Source organism: Tetrao urogallus (genome assembly GCF_951394365.1).
Source record: "Tetrao urogallus genome assembly, chromosome: 3".
Taxonomy (NCBI): domain Eukaryota; kingdom Metazoa; phylum Chordata; class Aves; order Galliformes; family Phasianidae; genus Tetrao; species Tetrao urogallus.
The window spans coordinates 48,729,555-48,751,082 of record NC_136815.1 but is presented as its reverse complement, the minus strand read 5'-3'; the positions used below and the strand labels follow the sequence as shown (position 1 = coordinate 48,751,082).

The 21,528-nt window shown below is 36.1% G+C and overlaps 1 protein-coding gene across 1 annotated transcript in view; it reads left to right on the top strand.

The window, feature by feature from the left end:
• Nucleotides 1-21,528, top strand: part of LAMA1 (laminin subunit alpha 1) — a gene marked incomplete at both ends in the record, with an annotated part of 96,888 nt that overhangs the window by 71,044 nt on the left and 4,316 nt on the right. Inside the window, 22 exons of the mRNA XM_079533878.1 lie at nucleotides 89-227; nucleotides 1,483-1,576; nucleotides 2,787-2,903; nucleotides 4,491-4,673; nucleotides 4,992-5,146; nucleotides 6,600-6,743; nucleotides 7,537-7,670; nucleotides 7,893-8,043; nucleotides 8,568-8,692; nucleotides 9,656-9,806; nucleotides 10,937-11,081; nucleotides 11,723-11,864; nucleotides 12,924-13,038; nucleotides 13,240-13,410; nucleotides 14,087-14,238; nucleotides 14,744-14,929; nucleotides 15,413-15,560; nucleotides 16,675-16,787; nucleotides 17,363-17,552; nucleotides 19,476-19,634; nucleotides 20,627-20,780; nucleotides 21,344-21,477. Of these exons, the coding sequence (XP_079390004.1) occupies nucleotides 89-227; nucleotides 1,483-1,576; nucleotides 2,787-2,903; nucleotides 4,491-4,673; nucleotides 4,992-5,146; nucleotides 6,600-6,743; nucleotides 7,537-7,670; nucleotides 7,893-8,043; nucleotides 8,568-8,692; nucleotides 9,656-9,806; nucleotides 10,937-11,081; nucleotides 11,723-11,864; nucleotides 12,924-13,038; nucleotides 13,240-13,410; nucleotides 14,087-14,238; nucleotides 14,744-14,929; nucleotides 15,413-15,560; nucleotides 16,675-16,787; nucleotides 17,363-17,552; nucleotides 19,476-19,634; nucleotides 20,627-20,780; nucleotides 21,344-21,477 (3,202 nt within the window). The remainder of the gene's footprint in view (nucleotides 1-88; nucleotides 228-1,482; nucleotides 1,577-2,786; nucleotides 2,904-4,490; nucleotides 4,674-4,991; nucleotides 5,147-6,599; nucleotides 6,744-7,536; nucleotides 7,671-7,892; nucleotides 8,044-8,567; nucleotides 8,693-9,655; nucleotides 9,807-10,936; nucleotides 11,082-11,722; nucleotides 11,865-12,923; nucleotides 13,039-13,239; nucleotides 13,411-14,086; nucleotides 14,239-14,743; nucleotides 14,930-15,412; nucleotides 15,561-16,674; nucleotides 16,788-17,362; nucleotides 17,553-19,475; nucleotides 19,635-20,626; nucleotides 20,781-21,343; nucleotides 21,478-21,528) is intronic.

Here is a 21,528-nt window from a genome sequence, read left to right as displayed (position 1 = left end):
TATGCACGTGTAACAGCACATATAACTTACTGCTTGATTATATTGCTTGTTTCACAAAAATAGTATTATCTGTTAATTTTTTATTTAGTGGCCTCTCAAAAGTAAAAGATGTGACTTTGAATGCAACAGCTGCAGTCTATACCCACTCCAATGTTAAAAATGTGATTGAAAGGACAGAGAGTTTGGCAGATGATGCATCTAGGATTGTGAATGGCCCTTTGGATTTAGTAAGTATTGATATTAGCATCTTCACTTCCTTATCTTTCTCATTTTGGAATATTTGTTCTGTAGGTGTTTTCACTTGCTGGAATCTGGATCATCCTGATGGAGGCAGCCTGCCCTGCCTGCTGATATATAATGTATCCTGAATCTGTGCTCTAAGGCAATAAGGATACCAGATTTCATGTTCTGTTTGTCTTGATTTCCTCTTTACCACTTTTTTTTTTAGACATGTGATGCACATTTAGCTGGACTGGATATGATTCTGTGTGTCTTTGTCATCAGTCATCTGACTTGCATTTCGTCGAATCATAAAATGATTTGGTTTGTAAGGGACCTTTAAGATTATCTACTTCTGACCCCTCTGCTATAGGCAGGACATGTCCCACTAGAGGACTTCCCAGAAGAAGTGTGTTATGTCTCTATGACTTGTCTCCCTGTCCTTGGGTGTGCTCTCTTTTACCTTTAGAGTTATCTAGCGTCTTCTATTCAACTTGTCCCTTTTCCACTTCTAAGTATTCACAACCACAACTGTTTTGCTTAGTTGAGAGCAAACCAAATGTATTTTATATCATATCTTCCATTCTCCTGTCTTGCAAAATTATCAGGTTGTTATTATGACACTAGATTACAAAAACCTGATCAGTTAGTTACCTAACCTGTTACTGTACGTTTCCCTCCTTTTATCTCTGCTTTTTTTTTTTTTTTTTTTTTTTTTTTTTAATTGTAAACCCAAGGAAAGAATTGGCTGTGTTTTACATTTGTCATTACAATATTGCTGGAGAGACAAATACATGATATTGCATTCACGTGATAGTGATCAAAATAGTCAGAATTATGTGTGTGTTTATTATTTTATCACATGCTGTCATATACACAGCATGAGTCCTCCTAAGCATTTTTCCAGATTTTCCAGATGGATAAACGGATTAAAAGAGCACTTTAAGACCGGAATTTTCAAATATCTTAAAAGGGCTTAGTGCTGAGAATTTGGCCTTAGAACTGGAGCTAAAACTAGCAATGTTCCAAAAGGTAACAGAAAATAAGTAGCACACTTCAGACTGGAATTTGGCAGGTTTTATTTCAATGTCATGTTCTTGGGCAAAACATTACAACTTTATTATTTATTCTTAGCAAGGTAATAAATAGGATATTATAGAAGTGGTGAGAATGTTCATAACTTACATTACATGTCCATAGGCATGTCAGAGTCTTCAACTGAACTTCTGTCAATGAATTCCTGCTTTTTTTTCTTTTTTTCAGCCAGATGAATCTCTCAGTCTTCTTGGTAAAGACACTCTGCAGCTTAGCTCCAAAGTTCAGAATGAAGCTAAAAATCTGAAGAAAAAAAGTAACGGTTAGTTCTTTGGAGTTCACATTTACCTCTTCTCTTTCCTTTTCCATAGCCTGTCCTATGGTAGATTCATTTTTTTTCGAATAACCTTAAACTAAAGCACAGTATTGTGTATAAATACGCATATATTTTTGTACTATTGAAATTAATGTTATATTCAGGGCTCATATATTTCACATTTTTTGGTAAGAATATAATTTTGCTTGATAAACAATTAAAAATTTGATTTTTACTATATCTACTTTGTCTCCAAGTAATGCTGTTTTTAGATGTCTGTTTTTCTGAATGCCATGAATGAAGGCAGTAGGGATTGCACAGCAGGTGAAGGGCAAACATATTTCTTGAAGAAATACATTCATTCAGTTTAATTTAATAAATTGTGGATTACACAGTTCTGTAGGGTGATGTACTTAAATCATAATCATTTTTTTCCTGTTCCTTCTATATAACTGAGATACAATAACAAGCTGGATTTTTTCTTTCTGTTTGTAAAAAGTGCCTTTTGGATCAGAGTCCCTCTATAAATTACAATATTCTTCTGGTTTGTTATCGCTCCAAAAAGATCAGCAAAGCTTTTGAGTTTGCATCATGGAAGTGCAAAACATTTTGAACACGTACTTTGTTTAGGAGCAGAGTCCAACCCTAAGGGAAATTTCGAACAAAATTGGACGGAATGTGAGTGCTTCACAGAGATAAATTGTAACCATAAAATGACCTTTGCTCTTGATATCAAAAAGTTTTACACAAATATATACATCTTACATAATTCAGATGAACTGAATACACAGTTTTTTTGTTCTGTATACTTTTATTTTTAGTGAGGGGATTCTACAAACATCTTAAAAATAATTAAAATAAAAACTATCTTGAATGGCTCCTGTTGTATTTCAAGAAAAATGTCAAGAACATCATAGAAATTATAAGGGTTCACCATCTTTGAATAATTTTAATCTATAACTCTGTCCTGACTATATTTCTGGTTTGAATTTGCCAGAAAGGATAACTTTGCACGATACAGTGCCCACAGGAGCTTATCTGAGCTTACTGCATTCAGTTTACATTTCTGTTTTTAAAATGCATTTTTTGTTAAAGAAGGACAAAAAAGTTCCATGTGCTTACATAGTGAATGTTTATTTTCCCTGTATGTAAGACTCATGAGGATTGTGTCTTTTTTTTAAGTGCACAGAAAAATCACAGTTATTTCTTCCAACAGGTCTTTTATCTGAATTGAATGGATTGAGCAAAAAAGTAGAAAAGATTCAGGAAAGTACTGTTAAAATTGTCAACCAGCTTAATGATTCCCTGTTGGCACTGAAAGCGTTGCCCAATGGTAAGTGAAATCAGTATTTATATACTCCTTACTGCAGAACATTGTAGTACAATCATAATACAGTCTTGTTTATCATCTGATGGGAGAGACATAAGCAATAAACTGGACTGGAGACTCCTTTAGCCTCTTGCCTAACAAAGAATGTTTTCTGTTTTTTAGTAAGCTCCTAAAGCATAACTGAGTTTTGATATAAGACCCCTAGTCTGATTCTCATTTTACCCTGCTGTAAATCAGATGGGGATCTGAAAGCAATGGAATTACGCTAGTATGAGAAGGGAATGAAGTCCTAGAATATTTAACAGCACGTGGGGAGAAACTCTTAGATGAACCTGTGAGATTTTGCTTTCTTTTAATAGCTTGTTTCAAAATGGTTTGTATTGTGATATGAAACTTACGTGTATCTAAATGTTTTCTTATTGTAAATGCTGAATTCATGTACCAAATTAAATGTCCCTTCTGTGTATTTGCAAAACAGTACAAATCCTTTAAAAAACAAAACAAAACGGTATTTTGAATAAAGGAAAGACCTAGAGTTTGTGGAATTTGATAGAAAAAACATATTTTGTATTGTGAAGAGAGGAGGGTATGATATACTTTACCAACTGTATTTGTTGTTTAAAAAGTAGAAGAAACTTCGTAAAGGCCTCCTGCATTGGTTTTACTCTATGACCAGATTAGAACATTAAGCACTAAAATACCTATTTTGTAGCTCAAGCTCTTAACTCTCACTAAAGAATGATAAGATTACGCTGGGTATTATTTGCAGGATGCTATCTGACATAAAGCCAAACACTGTCAATTAAAGTATCGTTAAAATCTTAGGATGGGTCTCCTTAACTCACAGGTTAACATTGTTCAATTTCAGGTTTGATTTATTTCTTGAAATAGTCCACTTTTTGTCTGGACAGAGATTAATGGATGGTGGTGTTGTCCTCTGCCTTGGGTAATGGATCCCTGCAGACCTAAGCATAGTCTTCTGTGCAGTTGAGTCCCACTGTTCCTGGCATAGGGAGTGCAAGGGACAGGGTGAGAATGGGAGCAGTGTGCTTAGTGTATACATGCTCATGGCCCAAAGCAGAATGTAACAGACCTGCCTGTTTTGTTGTACATTCTATTATTTATATATGTATGTCTTGTTTATATATGTATGTATTACTATTGTGTGCCTGCATGTTACACTGATAATTATATCCATTTCTATATCACCAACTTGTGAACATTTACTGTGTTTTTAGCTCAGGGCCATAGCTATGTCCATTTCTCAGCTTACTAACTGAGTAAGAGGAGTTGCAGCAACCTACTCCTGCACTCCAGTTTTACAGAAGTTAAAATTCCTACACTGTGAGCTAAGGGGCATTCAACAGCCAGGCAAAGTTAGATCATGGTCAATCTTGGTTTGGAGCTCCCCTCACAGACTGAATATACAAAGAGCTGGAAACATAACTCTTAGTATGAAAGGAATGCAACTGGCAGCATTTCTAATGTTGTGATTATGTAAATAACTGTGTTGTTATTAAACAGGTCAAGCATTTATTACTCTATGAAAGCTGTGACTTTTTGAATCTGTGAACTGCCACTGTGTTTCAGGTACAAGGAAATACATGCTGGAAGTGAAAGAGCTGGCTGTATATGCAAACATCAGCACTATGGTGGGTTTAAACCACTTTGGGGATTTCAGTCAAAAGCTGCTGAATGCTTCATCTACATTGTCCCAAGTTAATGGCACATTGAGGAAAACCAGTGAGCTTATAATTGATTCATCAAAAGCTGGTAGGTTTACTGCTTCACTGCTCTCCAGAAATGTCACTGCTTGCAGAAGTAGTACTAATATTCAAGTTTTATAGGCATTAAAAATAAATCTCATAGACTGAAATATTCCTCCTAATTCAATAAAAATGTGCTTACTTTTCACTAGATCGCTAGAGGAGACTCATGGAATGCCTTTAAGTATGCTCATTCTTTACTCATTAAAATTGCAAATAAATAAATAAATAAATAAATAAATAAAATCAGAAACAGGCTTCCTTGGTTAAGTATTTTAATGTTTCTTTTCCAATCTACCTCAATATTCCATTTATGTTTTGGCAGTAATCACAGCTGAAAAACAAGCTAAAGAAGTTGAAGCACAAGCGAGACTTTTACTTGATAGACTGAAACCTCTGAAAACGCTAGAAGAGAATCTGAGCAGAAATTTGTCTGAAATTAAAGAGCTCATCAGTCAAGCCCGGAAACAAGCAGCATCTGTAAGTATCATCACTGCAGATTTAACTGGCTTCACTTTCACCTTTAACACAGAAAGCTGCTTGAGATTAAGAGCATAAAATTTACCTTGAAGGTACGTGGTTGTTCCGGGATCTCACTGAAGTTGTAGGGCACTGACTGATACTAAAATAGTTACTTGCAGGGCTGTTGGTGTATTTTATAGTTTTAGCTTCTTGCTTTCATCTATCGCTTGTGAGTTTTTCTGAACAAGGCAGTAACTTATTTTTAATATTTCTGTTATTTTTTTTCTATTTCCTTTTGTTTCTTATTAAAATAACGGAATGAGAAGTGTTGGAAATAATTCATGGAGATACTTAATGAGAGGGAGACAGGTGAAGAGATGGAGCTGCCATGTGTTTAGGACAAGATGTTAATTTCTAGGCTTATTTTAGAGACTGATGTGAGAAGCCTCCATGCATGATCAAGTATAATGACAATTTTTTTAGTAAGAATGTGGATTCTGTCAATAAATTTGCCATGTATCCCCTACTATGTTGTTTTCTTTGCAAGAAGTTGCTGTGCATCCAGAATACTTGGAGATAAATAACATTAATTTTTTAAAGATCAGCTTCCCTCTTAAAAACAGTGAAAGTATATCGACTGTACTATGGGCCTCAGTGAAATCTGAGAAAGATATAAAATTGACTTCACACTCAGTGACTTCTAATATGTCTTTGACTTTAATGTGTGCTCATATTCCGTAACTTTTAGGGAAGTGGGTTTTTTTTTTTTTTTTTGAAAAATACCTGCTTTCTGAAATCTTTCTGAAATCTTAATTTTATGGTTATTGTATCTTTGTTACAGTCTGAAGCTTAATGAATCCAGTGTAGAACAGAGGAAGTATTGTAAACTACAGAGGTTCCTAGAAGGATGATAAGAAATATAAGCAAAACTTTCTTTACATTTTTGAGAGTTCGTTTTCATGTTTTGTGGATATCTTTTGTTTTCTAAGTTGAAGTTTACTAGACAAGAGAAACTTTATATATCCATCTCACACATCTGCACACACGTGCATTACGTATTTAGTTACTACAGGTGTGTTCAATGAATTGGATGAAATTAAGGCTTCTCTGTTGTTAAATGATCAAGCTCCTTGGTGTGCCTTTATAATCTGATATTATTATAGTGGCTTTTACTCATATGTGGGCTTCTGACACAAGATTTATTGTTATTTTCTGTGGTATTTTGGATAGCTTTGTCTAATGCCCTCAATTTTTGTAATTGGGTGAGTATTTACTTCTTCTCTATTTCTGTATCTTTTTTCCTAAGAGATTATGAGATTAAGATCTAACCCCTGTAGCAATACTTTGGTCACATAAAAGTATCTGAAGAAATTTCTTGCCCTGGTTGGTGAGAAACTAAGTACATCTTCTAGAAACATATGCTCTGTACTCTGAGGCTTGTTTAGATTCTATTTCACCCTTTCACCCCCAGATTAAAGTTGCAGTATCAGCAGACAGAGATTGCGTTCGTGCCTACCAGCCCCAGATTTCATCTACGAATTACAACTCTTTAACCCTTAATGTGAAAACTACTGAACCGGATAACCTCCTTTTCTACCTGGGTAGCAATGGAAAGGTAAGTTTCCTGTATGCGTTCACTGAAGTTGATGGTAGTCAAATACTTGAATGGCCATATGTGTTGTTTTTTTTTTTTCCTACTTCAAACTAAATACCCAAATGAGGCTTTAGATGATTCCACAGAGATCCTCAAAGATAGAGAACAAAAACACCTGATTTGTTAGCTTGCTTTTTTGGCATGCAAGGAATCTCTACTTTCCTTTTTCTCATTCTGTACTTTAACTCATGGACCGTAACACTGTATGATGCTTTTGTATAGCGTGCTAGACTACGTCAAGCATTTTGCTTGTTATCATAAAGAAGGAATTTGACTTTGGCCCTTATGCATCCACACAGCTAAAGGAACATGATAGTGATAGTGGAGTGTCACATTGCCTTCCTCTTCCTTCCCTCTGTACTTCTAATAGATACACAGCTGTGTGCACGTGTTAATACTTTTTCACAGACTTAATACTTTTTCAAACAGACAGGTAGGTCTGTTTCCATGAACTCAGGTATTTATACATGTCTACAGATGTGTGTGGAAACACTGTATCACATCTTGATATGTCTATTAAAAAGATATTCAGTTAGCTATATATGAGCTGTTTTTTTTATTTATTTCATTATATGTTTTTGTTTCACTCATCTTCTTTTGCTAAAACTATTCTCTAGGGTTTTCACTAAAAGTAACTCCAGTGATGTAGGAACGGGAATTTAGACAGATTCTAGAAGTTACATGTTAAAATTAAATGCACTAAACAGAAACTTGTTCAATGTGATGTATTAAAATAAGGGCTGCTTTTTTTCAGACAGACTTCCTTGCTGTGGAGATGCGACGTGGTAAGGTAGCTCTTCTTTGGGATTTGGGCTCAGGATCAACAAGAGTAGAATACCCTGATTTTCAAATTGACAACAACAAATGGCACAGAATACATGCAACCAGGTAGTTGAAGTGTAAATTGTATAAATACTGAAGGTTTAAAGGGGGCAATCAGAAATAAGTTCAGTGGAAACTGAATATTTTTTATTATAGAAACATCATAAACCATGCAAACTATCTGCCGAGTTTTTCAGTGACAAGATGTTTGTTATTCTTAAAAAGTTGATAGAATGCATTGATTAAGCTGGATGATTTCTAAAACCATTTATTATTTGCAATTGATAGGTTTGGAAAAACAGGTACACTCAGCATAGAGGAAATGAACTCCAATCAGAAGTCTTCACCTAAATCTGCAACCTCACCGGGAACAGCTAGCATACTGGATGCTAACAAATCAACATTAATGTTTATTGGAGGACTTGGAGGGCAAATTAAGGTTAAATTCTGCTATTGGCATTCTGTGAAATGTTTTTATCATGTTTGAAATGCACCTTTCACTTAGTAATAATGGCATAAATTGGCTACGTCATAAAGACTTGCCAGGCAAACTAAGCATAAAGCAAAGATGCCATAACAATATTCTTTAGTAATCTGAAGCTAATTTTGCCTAGGAATTTTTACCTAAATTGTTCATCAGGGCAGGCAGTGTGTACATATATGATGCAAAGATATTGCACATGGAATTTTTTTTTTTTGGTTCGTTCTTCAATGGCTTCTTTTAGATTGCCATTTTTAATGCAATAAAGATTGTAAGTAAGTCAAGGCTGTAGTTACTTTACTTGCTGCAGAACAGATCTATTATGATTTAAATGGTAGTTATTTACAGTTATGCTAAAATATGTTCTTTTACGACTTATATCTAACAAATTTAGAGTTGAATGGAAAAAAACCTAAAATTTAGCTGTTTAATTTTCAGGATGCTTAACATTAGTTGTATTCATGAAGGTTTTTTTTTTGCAGAAGTCACCTGCTGTTAAAGTAACACATTTTAAAGGATGCATGGGAGAAGCATCCCTGAATGGAAAATCTATTGGTCTTTGGAACTACGTAGAAAGAGAGGGCAAGTGCAGTGGATGTTTTGGAAGGTATTTTTGTCTTGCTCTTCTCTTTTTAAATAGATTAATTCTTTTATATGTGTAACATATATTTCTGTTCCAGTAAAAAATAGTGAACTCAAACAAACTGCAGTGTTATATTGATCATTAACTTACTGTTCTGTAAATGTTAATCTGGATGTGTCAGTAGAGTCAAATAATTTAACTGCGTGAAATTTTATCATTTATTAATGCCTACTTTTTCAGAAGAGTTCTATGGCTATGGCCTACTCTGTGCAGTAAAAGTTGGGAACTGCCTGTAAATCAAAGCGTTCTGGAATATTTGCTTTCCAGTAATGCAGAGCAAGATAAAATTTTGGTTTTTTTTTTCAGTAACAGTGTAAAGCACTCTTATTAAAAGTCCATAGCAAAACTGTAGCCACTGAGCTTGCTACCATTCCTGTAATCATTGTGAAAGGAGACTGCAGTCAGTTCTATTTTTATATTTAAGGAATTGCAAAGAAATATGCTTGTCTGTATTCCCTTTTGTGGAACGTTTCATGTAGAAACAGCAGAGGGTGCTGCTTGATTGTATGTGATATTTCCAAGAAGTACTATAGTACAGGAAAAGAGGCTAATAGAAATTTATTATAAGTGCAATTACATAAAGCTTTTTTTATAAATGTATGACATGTCTAAATTTAGAGGGTGTCATAATTTCTTTCCCTTAAAAGATTGTTGTTTTCCTTTCATATATCAGAGAAGAACACTTTTTATCTTGTGTGCATCCTTCCCCATGGCTAAATTACTCTTGATATTCTATAATGAAAACGGTCTTTGGCTGGAATCCTTCAGTTATTCATAACACCACGCTTCAAATTGCTTTTCTCGTTTCCTAATCACACTGCCTAGGGCCTGCACCAGCTGATCAAACTTTTCTTATGTTAAAATGACTGGAAAAACACAAATCCTCAGCTAACGTTTTAGCTTTTTTTTTTTTCCCCCATTCCATAGCCCACAAGATGAAGACACTTCATTTCATTTTGATGGCAGAGGATACTCAATTGTTGAGAAGGCACTTCGGTCAACAGTGACTCAGATAATAATATTCTTCAGCACCTTTTCACCTAATGGCCTACTTCTGTATCTTGCTTCAAATGGCACTGTAAGGAAAAGGATCACTCTTAAGCTGTCGGAAACTGTGTTTAGAACACTTCATAACTCCTTACTTTCTCCTATGTCCACTTTCAATTTACATTTATTAAAACAAGTTATCATCTTTACACTGATTATCACCTGTGATGGACACTATGAGTAAAAGAACAAAAGACAGAGATCCTTAAAGTTACGCCTTAGAACAAATATTAACATGTAATGGAATATTTACATGCAATGAAAATAATTGCTCATTTATTTCAATCCTGAGAGTAAAATTAAGGATAGTTTAACTAAAAACAAGATGAAGAAGCAGCAGGGATGGCAAACTAGTTTTTTCTTTTTCCTGCTGGAGAAACCTTGACAGGATGTAAAATCTTCTGGAACTGAACTTGCAGAAGAATATATTATTGAACAGTCTTATTGAATTATATCCATGAGATGTGAATTCAGCAAAGTGAAATGAAAAACTCAGCTTCCAACAGCAGCGTATACTAGTCCCATCTCCAGACCTTCATTGTCATGTCATGCAGTTTACCACCTACTTTTCCTGGAGGACAAAGCTTTGTTCAGATACAAATTGTTCTGGAGGCACTACATAATTCATTTGATTCATTATGTACTCACTGCCTGAATACATTGCACAATGATACGTGACTTAAATTTTACAGTGTAGAGAGGGCACTTCTAGAATGAAGCAGACTTTTTTTCCTTCTGTTGATGTGAATAAACATGTAGAATCTATTTGCATCTTGCAGAAAGAACATTATATTGTTTGGTTATTATACTAACAGTGAAATCAAATTACTCTCAATCAAAAACAAAAAAATCAGTTGTGACATTTGTTGTTTAAACTTTTGTCTGCTGAGCAATCCAGCTTGCTGATTCATTTAAGTAAGACCAACAATAAAACAAAACAAAGGATATAAATCCTTTTATGGTACTTGGAATTTAATTTTCCTAAACATAGCAAAGATGGGCCTAAGAAATAGTCTACAGGAGTTACCAACCCTTTTTCATACACTAGGTCATACCTGCTAAATATGCATATTTCTGGAAGGTTTTTGTTTCCTGTAATTGAATCGTTTTTTTTTTTTCTTCTTCTTCTTTTTCTATTTTTTCTTTCTTTTTTCCTTCCAGAGAGATTTCTTGTCCCTTGAGCTTGTTGATGGCAAAGTGAGACTGGCTGTTGATCTAGGCTCAGGACCTCTTGTTCTGACAACAGAAAATCGTTACAACAATGGAACATGGTATAAAATTTCATTCAGTCGGAACAAGAAGCAAGGTAAGTTACAGGCTGAATAAACAGGTCTCTGTCCATCTACAGTCAGAAATATCTAGGGGTTCCAAAAGAAGCATCACCACAATCGAATCTCGACGCTTACAGAATTTCTTTAGCCGCAGCTTCTGTATTACTTCATTGAAGTAAGATAGGAGAAAGACAGCAATGAAAATCTAGTGCTGGATTTGCCATGTCTTATAAAGAACAGGTAGTGCAGCAGATGCCAGAACACATATATTAATAGCTCTTAAACAATGAGAAATCTTTGTCTAAGTCTGTATATTAGGGAGCATGTGTTTTGCATTTTTTATAGAAGATTGTACAACAATTTTGGGGCTCATGATTGGAAAGTAATGCATTACAAGGGAAGTAATGTATTGCAAGTGATATATGTGAACAGCTATAACATATTCTCAGATATATCTTTTCCTGTAGACCTTTCCAGATTTGGTTTTGGCAGAGAGAAATAAATGAGAATAGCAGAACAGCTGGAACTGCAATACATGTACTCACTCAAATAATAAGAAGATTGTCTATACGTGTTTGACTCAATGAGTACATTTTCCTTTATTAGAAACAAGATTGTCAAAATAGAAGAATGCAAGTTAGTATCCTTCTCTAGATCTCAACTCTTTTCTTTGCAGGAATGCTGGCAGTCACGGATGCATATAACCTTAATTACAAAGAAACCAAGCAAGGAGAAGCACCTGGGGTTGCCTCAGACTTGAATCGCTCTGATAAGGACCCAATCTTCATTGGTGGGCTCCCGAGATCAAGGGCTGTGAGGTAAAGTGTGCATTCACTTCTCCTCCTTTGCTATGACACTGTAAGCAGAGAGAAGGACTTTAACAAAATCTGATATTCCACTGATGTTAGTTGGAATCAGTGAAGTTTGAAGCCTTGCTTCAGACTTGGTTATCTGTTCCTCACCTTTAGGCTCTACTATGGGGCTTTTCACAACAGTTTGGAAAGAGAACGGTGTTTTCCCCATGTCAGTGATTTCCACAGCAGCAGCTGCCACAGCAGCCTGGAACAATGCTTCTCTGACCTTTACCTGTATGAGCCTTGTGCTTTCCAGCTGTCATTTACGGACAAAATTACACTTCAGGTTGAGAGCTCTGCTTCAGAAAGGAATTCTTGTAATTTAGTTTTGAAACTTGTAACAGGTGTGAACTAAATGTAGTGTTGTTTTTTTTTAATCTGTTTATGCACATAGTTTATAGCTGGTCTCCAGTTAATACTTTCTGTATTGTACATTCCTGCTGAGCTTGTGAAGCTACATTTCTTTCAGTGGCTTCATGTTGAAAGAAAAAACATGGCTGAAAGAAAGACTAATTAAATTATCTTCATTTTCTTGACAGTAAATTCCAGTATTTATATTTATCTCTGTATATTTATTGCTCTCGGATGCAAACTTGAATCTTAGTTGGCACTGCAGCATGTAAGGGATTATGGCAGGGAAAGTTTACATTTTTCTGACTTAAATCTGGACTATTGTTGTCCTCCAGACTTGAGAAGTGAAAAACAATTGCTACATTTACTCTCACACAGAAGCCATCATGTTTTCAGCTGGAAATTCAACTGAGAGTTTTGGAAAATGGCCTGACCTGTCAATGCAACACTAACACTTACATGTTTCCATTTTGATACAGTGCTATCTGATTCTTTTTCAGATTGGAAATACCATCTGATAAGAAACCCAAAATAGCCCCCTTTTTACTTACACTGGGCTGTGTTCTTTTTCTTATTGAAGAGAGATGAATCTTTTCTTCCAGGAGATTCCAAATGCTGTTCATTGAGGGGGGGGAGGGGAGAAAGAAAGCCTTGTTTTGTCTTGTCTTTCAGGAAAGATCTTAATAGTAGGATGTATGTGGGATGCATCAAGAATCTGGAAATATCCCGTTCAACCTTTGACTTGCTTAGAAATTCATATGGAGTAAGAAAAGGCTGTATATTGGAGGTAGGAGACTTGGAAGTTTTATGATCTGATTCTTACTGTTGTTGAACAGTGAATAGTAATGTTTATGAAAGAATATAATCAGTTGAAATTGACTTGCCTTGAAAAATTCGAGGCAAATTAATATATATTTGAAATTATTTTTTCTTACTGGGTGCAACAGCAAGACAAAATCAGTAATTATTTCTCTTATTTGTAAAATAGCCTATTCGTAGCGTGAATATCTTGAACAATGGATATATCGAGTTGGAACCGAAGTCCTTAAGTCCAGAATCAGAACTGATGGCAACTTTTGCTACAAAGAACAGCAATGGTATTATCCTTGCTGGACTCAGTAGGGGACTGGAGAAGCGACGGCGCAGACAAGCACATTTGGCAAGTACTGAAAACAAACACTTTTTAGTTTTGTTTTTGTCATTTGTACTTCAAAATATCGCATCAAATTTCTGTGACTCTAATTTGCAAAAAAAAAAAAAAAAAAAAAAGAAAAGAAAAGAAAAAGAGCCCTGAGCTCAGAGAGGGTAGAAGGACAAAGAGTACAGAGATTGTAGCAGGATGGAGGTGAAAGATCTGTTAGCAGAGAACAGTTGCAAAGATCCAGACTAGTTTTTAAACAAACAAAAAAACCTGCACATGAAATAAACACTGAACATTATTTTCCACTTTTGTTAGTCAGAATTACTTTCTGAAGCATTTGCAGTGAACAAAGAACTCACATCTGTTCTAGAGCTCCTAGAATTCAGTGTTAAAGTGTTAGCAGGAATGTTAACCTGCCCTCCTCTATTTCCTTCCTCTAAGCAGGGGTGTGTGTGGGTAAAAACAATCCCCTGGACTTTTGTTGTGAGCAGAGAAATCTTTCATACCTTCTGTTAGAAGGCTTTGCATTCTGTGAGATGCTGATACGTGCCTACTAGTCTTTCTGTTTCATTACAGTTTGTTTAAAAGAAAGCTGGAGGTAAATTTTCCATACTATATTCTGTTTGAGCAGTGATGAATGAGTGACAGAAAACTGAGTGGTAGTTAAAAAATAACTTTCTGATTAAATCCACAGCCCTTCTTTTCCATTATGCTGATTGATGGTCATCTTGCAGTGCATGTTAATGCTGGAGATAGAGCAAGTACTAGAAAAGTAATTCTTAGGTCTGCTAATGGAACATACAGTGATGGACAAGAACACTCTGTCATCCTAATTCGGAATAAGAGGTACATATGACTGCAAACAGTTCTACCTGTTTAATTATTGTATGCCCTTGTCAGATCACTGCAATCTTTGAGAAGCTGCCTTTGAGAGCTCATTAGGTGGAATATAATCATGTTGTGTTTTTCTGCTTTTACTGGAGGTGTTCTGATTTATATGGTAATTGTATACAGCACACAGCCACTGATTAAATTGTATTTAAAAGCTCTCAAAATCTCCAGGCAGCTTGGCCACTTGAGTGAAGTATGCTTAATAGTATTAGAAAAAAATAGAGCTATCAAAATAATTTGGAAAGATACTCAACAAAATTCTAAGCTAAACTGTTAAGATAACTGTTTAGATAATTTTTATCTAAAGAAGGTCTTCTAGTTTTTTCTTCTGGGTGTTGAACGAAATACTCAAGTTAGGGAATCCTCTTAAAACAGCATATTTCTTAGGATGAAAAGAATGTTTCTGACATAAAAAACCCTGAGGCCCTTGTTGAATGTTTTCTCTACTTTATCTTTTTAGAATCATAACTGTACAGGTGGATGAAAGTAACCCCTCAGAACTGAGGCTTGGTTCATCAGCAGAAATGAGCCCCATGAACATTTCCAACTTCTATGCTGGTGGCATCCCTGCAGGAGAGGGCTTCTTTGGGCTAAAAATAGCTGGCTCCTTTTATGGCTGTATCAGCAATCTTATTTTTAACAAGGAGTAAGTCAGAGTGGTAACTTCCATGTTCTGGAAAACTGAACAGTAATTAGTAATTATATTTTGAAATTACTCTCCTGACACTGTTAATTTGTCTGTTTTTTTAACATAAGGCAAGTGTTATACTAATGACCTGGCATCATAACATGGAGAAAATGAATACTGATTATTAATAGCTACATTTACAAATAACAGTAAACATGTCCTTAATGTGTATATGGATGCTGTGCAAAGTACTGCTCTCTGTTATAGTTTCATCTGTACTTACAGGTCCTTCCAAGTATATTTTCTATTAATATTGTTAGATGGGCAGTTATTTGCCTGTTTTGTTTTTTTTTGTTGTTGTTGGACTTGATGACTTTAGAGGTGTTTTTCCAATCTGAATTATGCTACAGTACTGTGAATCTTTCTGTTGTGAAAGACCTTGTGAAGTACTTTCCATGCTCTTGGGATTTCAGCTCTTAATATGTAGGTTTTTTAAAACAGACTTTTGGATTTCACCACTTCCATGAAGTATGAACATGTGGATATGGGCAGCTGCTTTTTGTCAGAGAAACCAGCCATGCAGCTAGAAGACATGGAGACTCAGGCTGAACTACCAGTTCCCATGAGGCCTCCTACAGATACAAAAAAAGTATGTATTTCAACAAAGATCTGTTGCTTCTTCTAGAAAAGTACTCAGGTGAAAGTTGCATTTTTAGCTTTGTGGAAAATTTTCAAAACAAGGACTATGTATTTTCTTCTTCTGTGGTATGTAGTAGGAGTAGTCTAGTAAATGCTGATTTGAATTATTTCCTGTGGGGAAAAAAAATATGAGATAAACTTGTGAAGCAGTCAGTTGGCCTTTTGAAAGGGAAATTTAGCTAGGTTTATCATGGTTCAGGCAGTAACACTGAAAAGAGAAGTGGAGTGATAATCTTTCAGCAGAAGGACTTGACATTAACTATTATCTTCAGTAAGTTCTTGCCAAAGTATAATTCCATGCTGAGATTTGCATTGGCTGAACAATTTAGCATTTCCATTTTCTTGGTCACACAGATACAGTCTCTGGTCTGTATCAAAGGGGAGGCACAAGCCATTATAGTGAGACACAGCACCTGAATGCAGCTTGTATGGCACCTGTTTCCTCTCACACAGTCCCAGTTCCCAAGGCAGCATCACATTTTCCTCCTGCAGCTGCACATCTTCATGATGAAGTGTTTCCAGAGCATCTTGAAATCATTTTTATGTAGCAAAAGAAAGCAGGACTTTATACGTTTCATACAACTGTGGCTATAAAAAGAAATAAGCTGTCCTTAGAGCTAAAGTATGGCTTTGGCTCATACTGTTACTCAGCTCTTCATTTCCTAAATTGTAACAAAAATGTACATCTATGGGAAAATATTTCTGCTAAGTCCATAAGATTTTAACTGGGATCTTACTGTCTTCTAACATTCGTTAGCAAAAGGGCTATCAATTAGGAGAAATGGTTAACGAATATATCTTCAACTATAAACATTTCTTAGAAGAAAAGATTGGTACTGTCCAGGAGACATAGCTTAATGCTTAATCATTACAACTAGTCCTCTCTAAGCAAAATGGTGGCTTGAAAGGGTTAGGAGTTTAGCAAATTGATATTACCATATATTTTGTGGTTATAGTGGGGCTCAGTTTTTCTTCTTACAAAGATCAGAATAAACATTTTGCCATTCAGCACTGCTGGCAAGCAGCTGATACTGTACTTCTTAATAAAGCTCCTTCATTAACAGGTAGCTTGTGCAAAAGATGAGCTGCCTGGTCATGTTCAAGGTGCCCATCAGTTTGGACTTGCCAAAGGCAGCCACTTGATGCTGCTCTTCAATCAGACTACTGTCAGAAAAAAGTGAGTATACTTTAATTGGACATGCATATAGTGTGTTATTCTCTAATGAACTACAAGAAGTGTGAGGGTGGCTTTCATGCAGAATCATTATGAGCTTTGAAAACAGCTTTTACCTCAATTTCTGTTATTTCCTCATGGAAGAAAGTATCACATCCACTGCATCAAAACGAAATGTCTCCCGCAGGTTTGTGGTCATGAGTTTATCAGAATTTTACATCCCCCCCCTCCCCCACCTATTTATATTCCATCAAGCCTGGCTAAAATAATGGGATTTGTTCCTTCCTTGGGGCAGTAGGCAAGCCTGCAGTCATAAACAGCTGAGCCTCTCCCTCTTAAAACCTGGCTCACTATATACTTTTCAAATTTCTAACAGGTACAACACTGACTTGTATTATGAAATATAGTATAGGTCATGCCTTCCCAGAACATGATGCAAATTCTACTTTTCTGTCCTTTGTAATAAAAAAATGCTTTCATAATGTTAAATTGGTTGAGGCTGTTCTCTACCTCCTGAGCATCTTTTTGTGAGTGCAGAATAAAATATGTATTATTAACACTGAGTTTTTATTGTCTAGGCTTTCTGTCCAGCTGAATCTCAGAACCTTTGCCTCCAGTGGCCTGATTTACTACATGGCTCACCAGAACCAAATTGATTATGCAGCCTTACAGCTTCTTGGGGGACAGCTCTATTTTTCATTTGATTTAGGCAAAGGAAGAGCAGTAGCTTCTCACCCTGCTATTATCAATGATGGAAAATGGCATACGGTAGGTAGTCACCAATTTTGTACTCTGATGTTACTGGGATGTCTTTTCACTGCCTTTCTTGTATAATTTCAGTGTTGCAAGGGCAAACAGGTTTTAACTCAGTCATGAAACCATTCAGATCAATGCATAATTAATTCCTTTAAAAATTATCATTAGTGATGCATTGATTCCACCCTCCAAGATTCTGAGATTATTTAGGAGTAAAATAGTTCACCCACTGTGATAATAATGCATAATAGTCATCTTCACTGGAGAAGAAATTGAGAGGTCTAAAAATTCTCATCTTTTCCACATACAGCTTTCCATGCACAAAGACTTGCAACTGAGTGTGGGGCAGGGTGAAACTGTGGCTGTAGAGTTTCTCCTTTCTCCCACTTACCACTTAATGCTTGAGTGCTAACAGTGCTAATGCTAACAGGGTATTGCCCTGGATTGCGCAAAAAGAGAAAGGTAAATATTTTGAATCAGTGGAGGCTGGAGGGGGAGAGTGTTTGGCATAAGGCAAGTTCTGGGAGGAATTACGGCTGTAGATTTCAAATTGCATGTAGCATGCAGGGCCTTCTGTACAGAGGCTCTGTGTGAGACTCCATCAGTCCGGTTCCTCTGAGCAACTCAGTGACTGTTGGCTCTGGCTTTCTTTGCAAGAAACATCTGTGATGTCTGCTTAAGTTTTAAAAGCAGCTCACCACATTAGTTATCTTTTGGGCAGGTGAGGCTGACAGCATTCATCCTGCTAAGCTTCCCTTCACTTGTTCATATGTGAAGCCTTACCTCCAGGAAGTGACTTCTGTGGGAGAAGGTGATTGATGACTAAGAGCTGCCACTTTTCCTCGGCACCTGGGGAATCAGCAGAGTTATTTTTGGTTTTCATATATAACAAGTAGAATAATAAACAACAAGAGCTACCAGACAAAGCAAACGTGAATCTCTGTTAGAGAGTGATAACAACGATAAACTCTGCTGCCTACTCTGAAGGGAAGAACACTTCAGGATTTAAAGCTGTGTGTTTAAAATTAAGTATAGCTACATAAAAACTCATACTCACACTATCAACTTTATAAGAGATGAAAACATTCTGTATGAAGGCTGATCTTTCTTTACGACAAATGGCAAAAAAAAAAAAAAAGAAGAACTTTAAACCTTTTTTCTGAAATCAAGGCTGAGTCACACCTCTTCACAGCTGAGGATGATTACTGTACCATCAGTTGAAACTAGCATGCTTTCCTGCCAAAAGAAACACCTTTCTTTCCTCTTATGCTCCTATTGCTCTGCTGTACTTCTTTATCCCCTTACCAATCCAAATGTTTATGAAATCTCATGTGGAACCTGATTAGGATTCTGAGTGTGGCTGCAAGTAACTGGAGACGAATAAATAGTTAGCTGACTTGAGATCAGTTATTATCTCAGCTGCAAGTGAATAATCATTTTCATGCAGAGAAGGCTCAGGATTACGAATGAACAAGGTAGAACTGGAAAGATTTTGGTCATAACAAACTCAGCACTACCCATCATGAAACTGTACTGTAGGAGCGTGTACTCCAGAGAGCTGAGATGGCTCTGCTGGTGGGCAGCAAATGTTGCAGACAAGCACAGATCTCTACTTTTCCAACTCAGTAACTTACTCACATCCTAAAGCAGTAAGCTAGTGATTTAAAATTTGTGATTTAGTTGTTAAAACATCAAAAAAAAAAAGCTGGGACAGGGCAAAACATAATCATTATATGTCCCTGGGGAAGCAGGAAAGCAGTTTAGGCTGCTCACTTGCATTCTGAAATGGCCTCAGCCTCTGTGAGTTTTGTGGGATCGACTTAGTATTATAGTGCATGCAAGCAATCTAACCTTTAATAATCGTATTTCTTCCTTCACAAATGATGACTAGGTAACTGACTCTGCTTATGTTTGCACCCTCTCATTTTTTTCCAGATAAGGACAGAATACGTTAAAAGAAAAGGTATCATCATTGTGGATGGACAGGAATTGGTATCAGTCAGTGCCCTGGGAGATGGCAGCACTTTGGATGTGGAGGGCAAGCTGTATGTGGGAGGACTCCCCTTAGACTATGTGGCGAAGAATCTTGGAAATGTAAGGTTTGGGGAGGGGTGAGGAGGGTTGCTGTCTGACAGTATGAAATATTAGAATGGGTATATTACATCAAACACATCTGGTTCAGTATCCTGTCTCTGACAGGGGCAAAAAAGCAACAAAGAAAGAAACAACAAAGAGCATAATGACACTTCACTAAATAAATCTTTCTGGCTTTCTATGGTATAGTGATTTTAGCTAGAGCTGGAACTTTGTGTTTTATTAATAGCCCTTAATGGCTTTTCTTTTTTTCTATCAACCTCTTTGTTGAAAACAGATAAACAGTATAAATTCTCATGCTCAGTAGAAGAGAAAAATATGACTTAAAACCTCAGAAATTTTATAACCTAAATCCTGTTGGATTCACATAGGAATTCAATGCCTTAAATATCTCCAAAAGGCTGCCTTTAGCTGTTTGAGATTAAAGCATATTTTTAAGCATGCTTTTAGACGGCATTTTTTGTCACCTTCCTCCTTGTGCTATCCATTATCCTAGGGAGGATTCTGGTGTTGATAGCTGTGTGTTTCTCAATTCTGATTATGCTTTCTTCACCCTTGCTTTTTAATTGCATAGTAGGGATAATTTTGAATATGCAATTACTAAAAAGGATAGTGAGAAATTCTAATTAATCTTATTGCTGGATGGAACTCTGTTGATCCATACTTGGAAAGAGCCTTAGAAAGTCATGATTTACATATGAATTTGCTAAAATGTATTTGAAGTGTCTAACTGTTGGCTATATCCCTTCTCAAATTCAAGAAAATGCAATTCTTTCTGTACATTATGGAGAGCATATACTATGTTCCTTCGTAAGATACTGTGCGCATTTTCAACCTTATAAAAGTAAATGTAATAAATAAAAATGTAATTATGTAAATATTTTAGATCCGTCCGTGTTTCGTTGTTAATTTACAGTAAGCTCAGGTGAATCAGTAAAGACCATAGCAGCAGTTTTTATCATGCATTAATTCCTGCATTTTGGTATGGCTAGGTGACTCACAGCATTCCTGCCTGCGTTGGCAGTATGACGATTAACAGCAAGCAACTGGATAAGGAGAGTCCTGTCTCCATCTTTGCTGTGAATAAATGCTATGCAACAGTGCAGGATGGCACATTCTTTGATGGAAGTGGTTTTGCTGCTCTTGGTAAGTGTCATTAGATGGAAGCAGTATCTTAGTGGATTAGTGTCAGTGAAAACGTTTAGTCCTTGTTGGAGGTCCTGTGTATGTATTTCGGAGTCCTTTCAATCCATGTGCCCCAAAGTGGCCATTTTTGCATATGTTCAAAGAGCTGATGACTCTGGGGAAAGAAAGAGACCTCTTTCTTTTGCAGCTGATGCTCATGTCGTGTTCATAGAATTAGGCTGAGTTCTGTTAAAGTGTATGGAGACAAAAGATGCAGTAATTGTAAAGTAACATGAAGGGCTACATTCATTTAAACTCTTGACTCTTTCTCCAGCAAATGAGATAAAATGCTTTAAATCTAAATGAAAGTAATGAAACATATTTGGGAATGTTAATTTTCCAGTGTAAAATGTGAATTTTGATTTTGGATAATTTACTTTGGAAAAACTTTAAAGAGTTTCTGCAAAACCCTTTTCCAGCAAAGTAATTAGTGTGCTTTTTAGATCTTTTAATGACCACATATGAATGCTTCTTTGAATTGTGAGTTAGAGTTTCTTCATTAGAAACTTATAACTTCTTTTCAGTCAGAGAAGGTTACAAAGTCCGGACTGATGTGAACATCACGCTTGAGTTTCGTACTACAGCCACGCATGGGGTTCTCCTTGGAATCAGCAGTGCTAAAGTTGATGCCATTGGATTGGAGATTGTAAATGGCAAGGTAAGCTGCCCTGTGATGGCATACTCATTTCACAAGTCTTGTTGAAAGTGG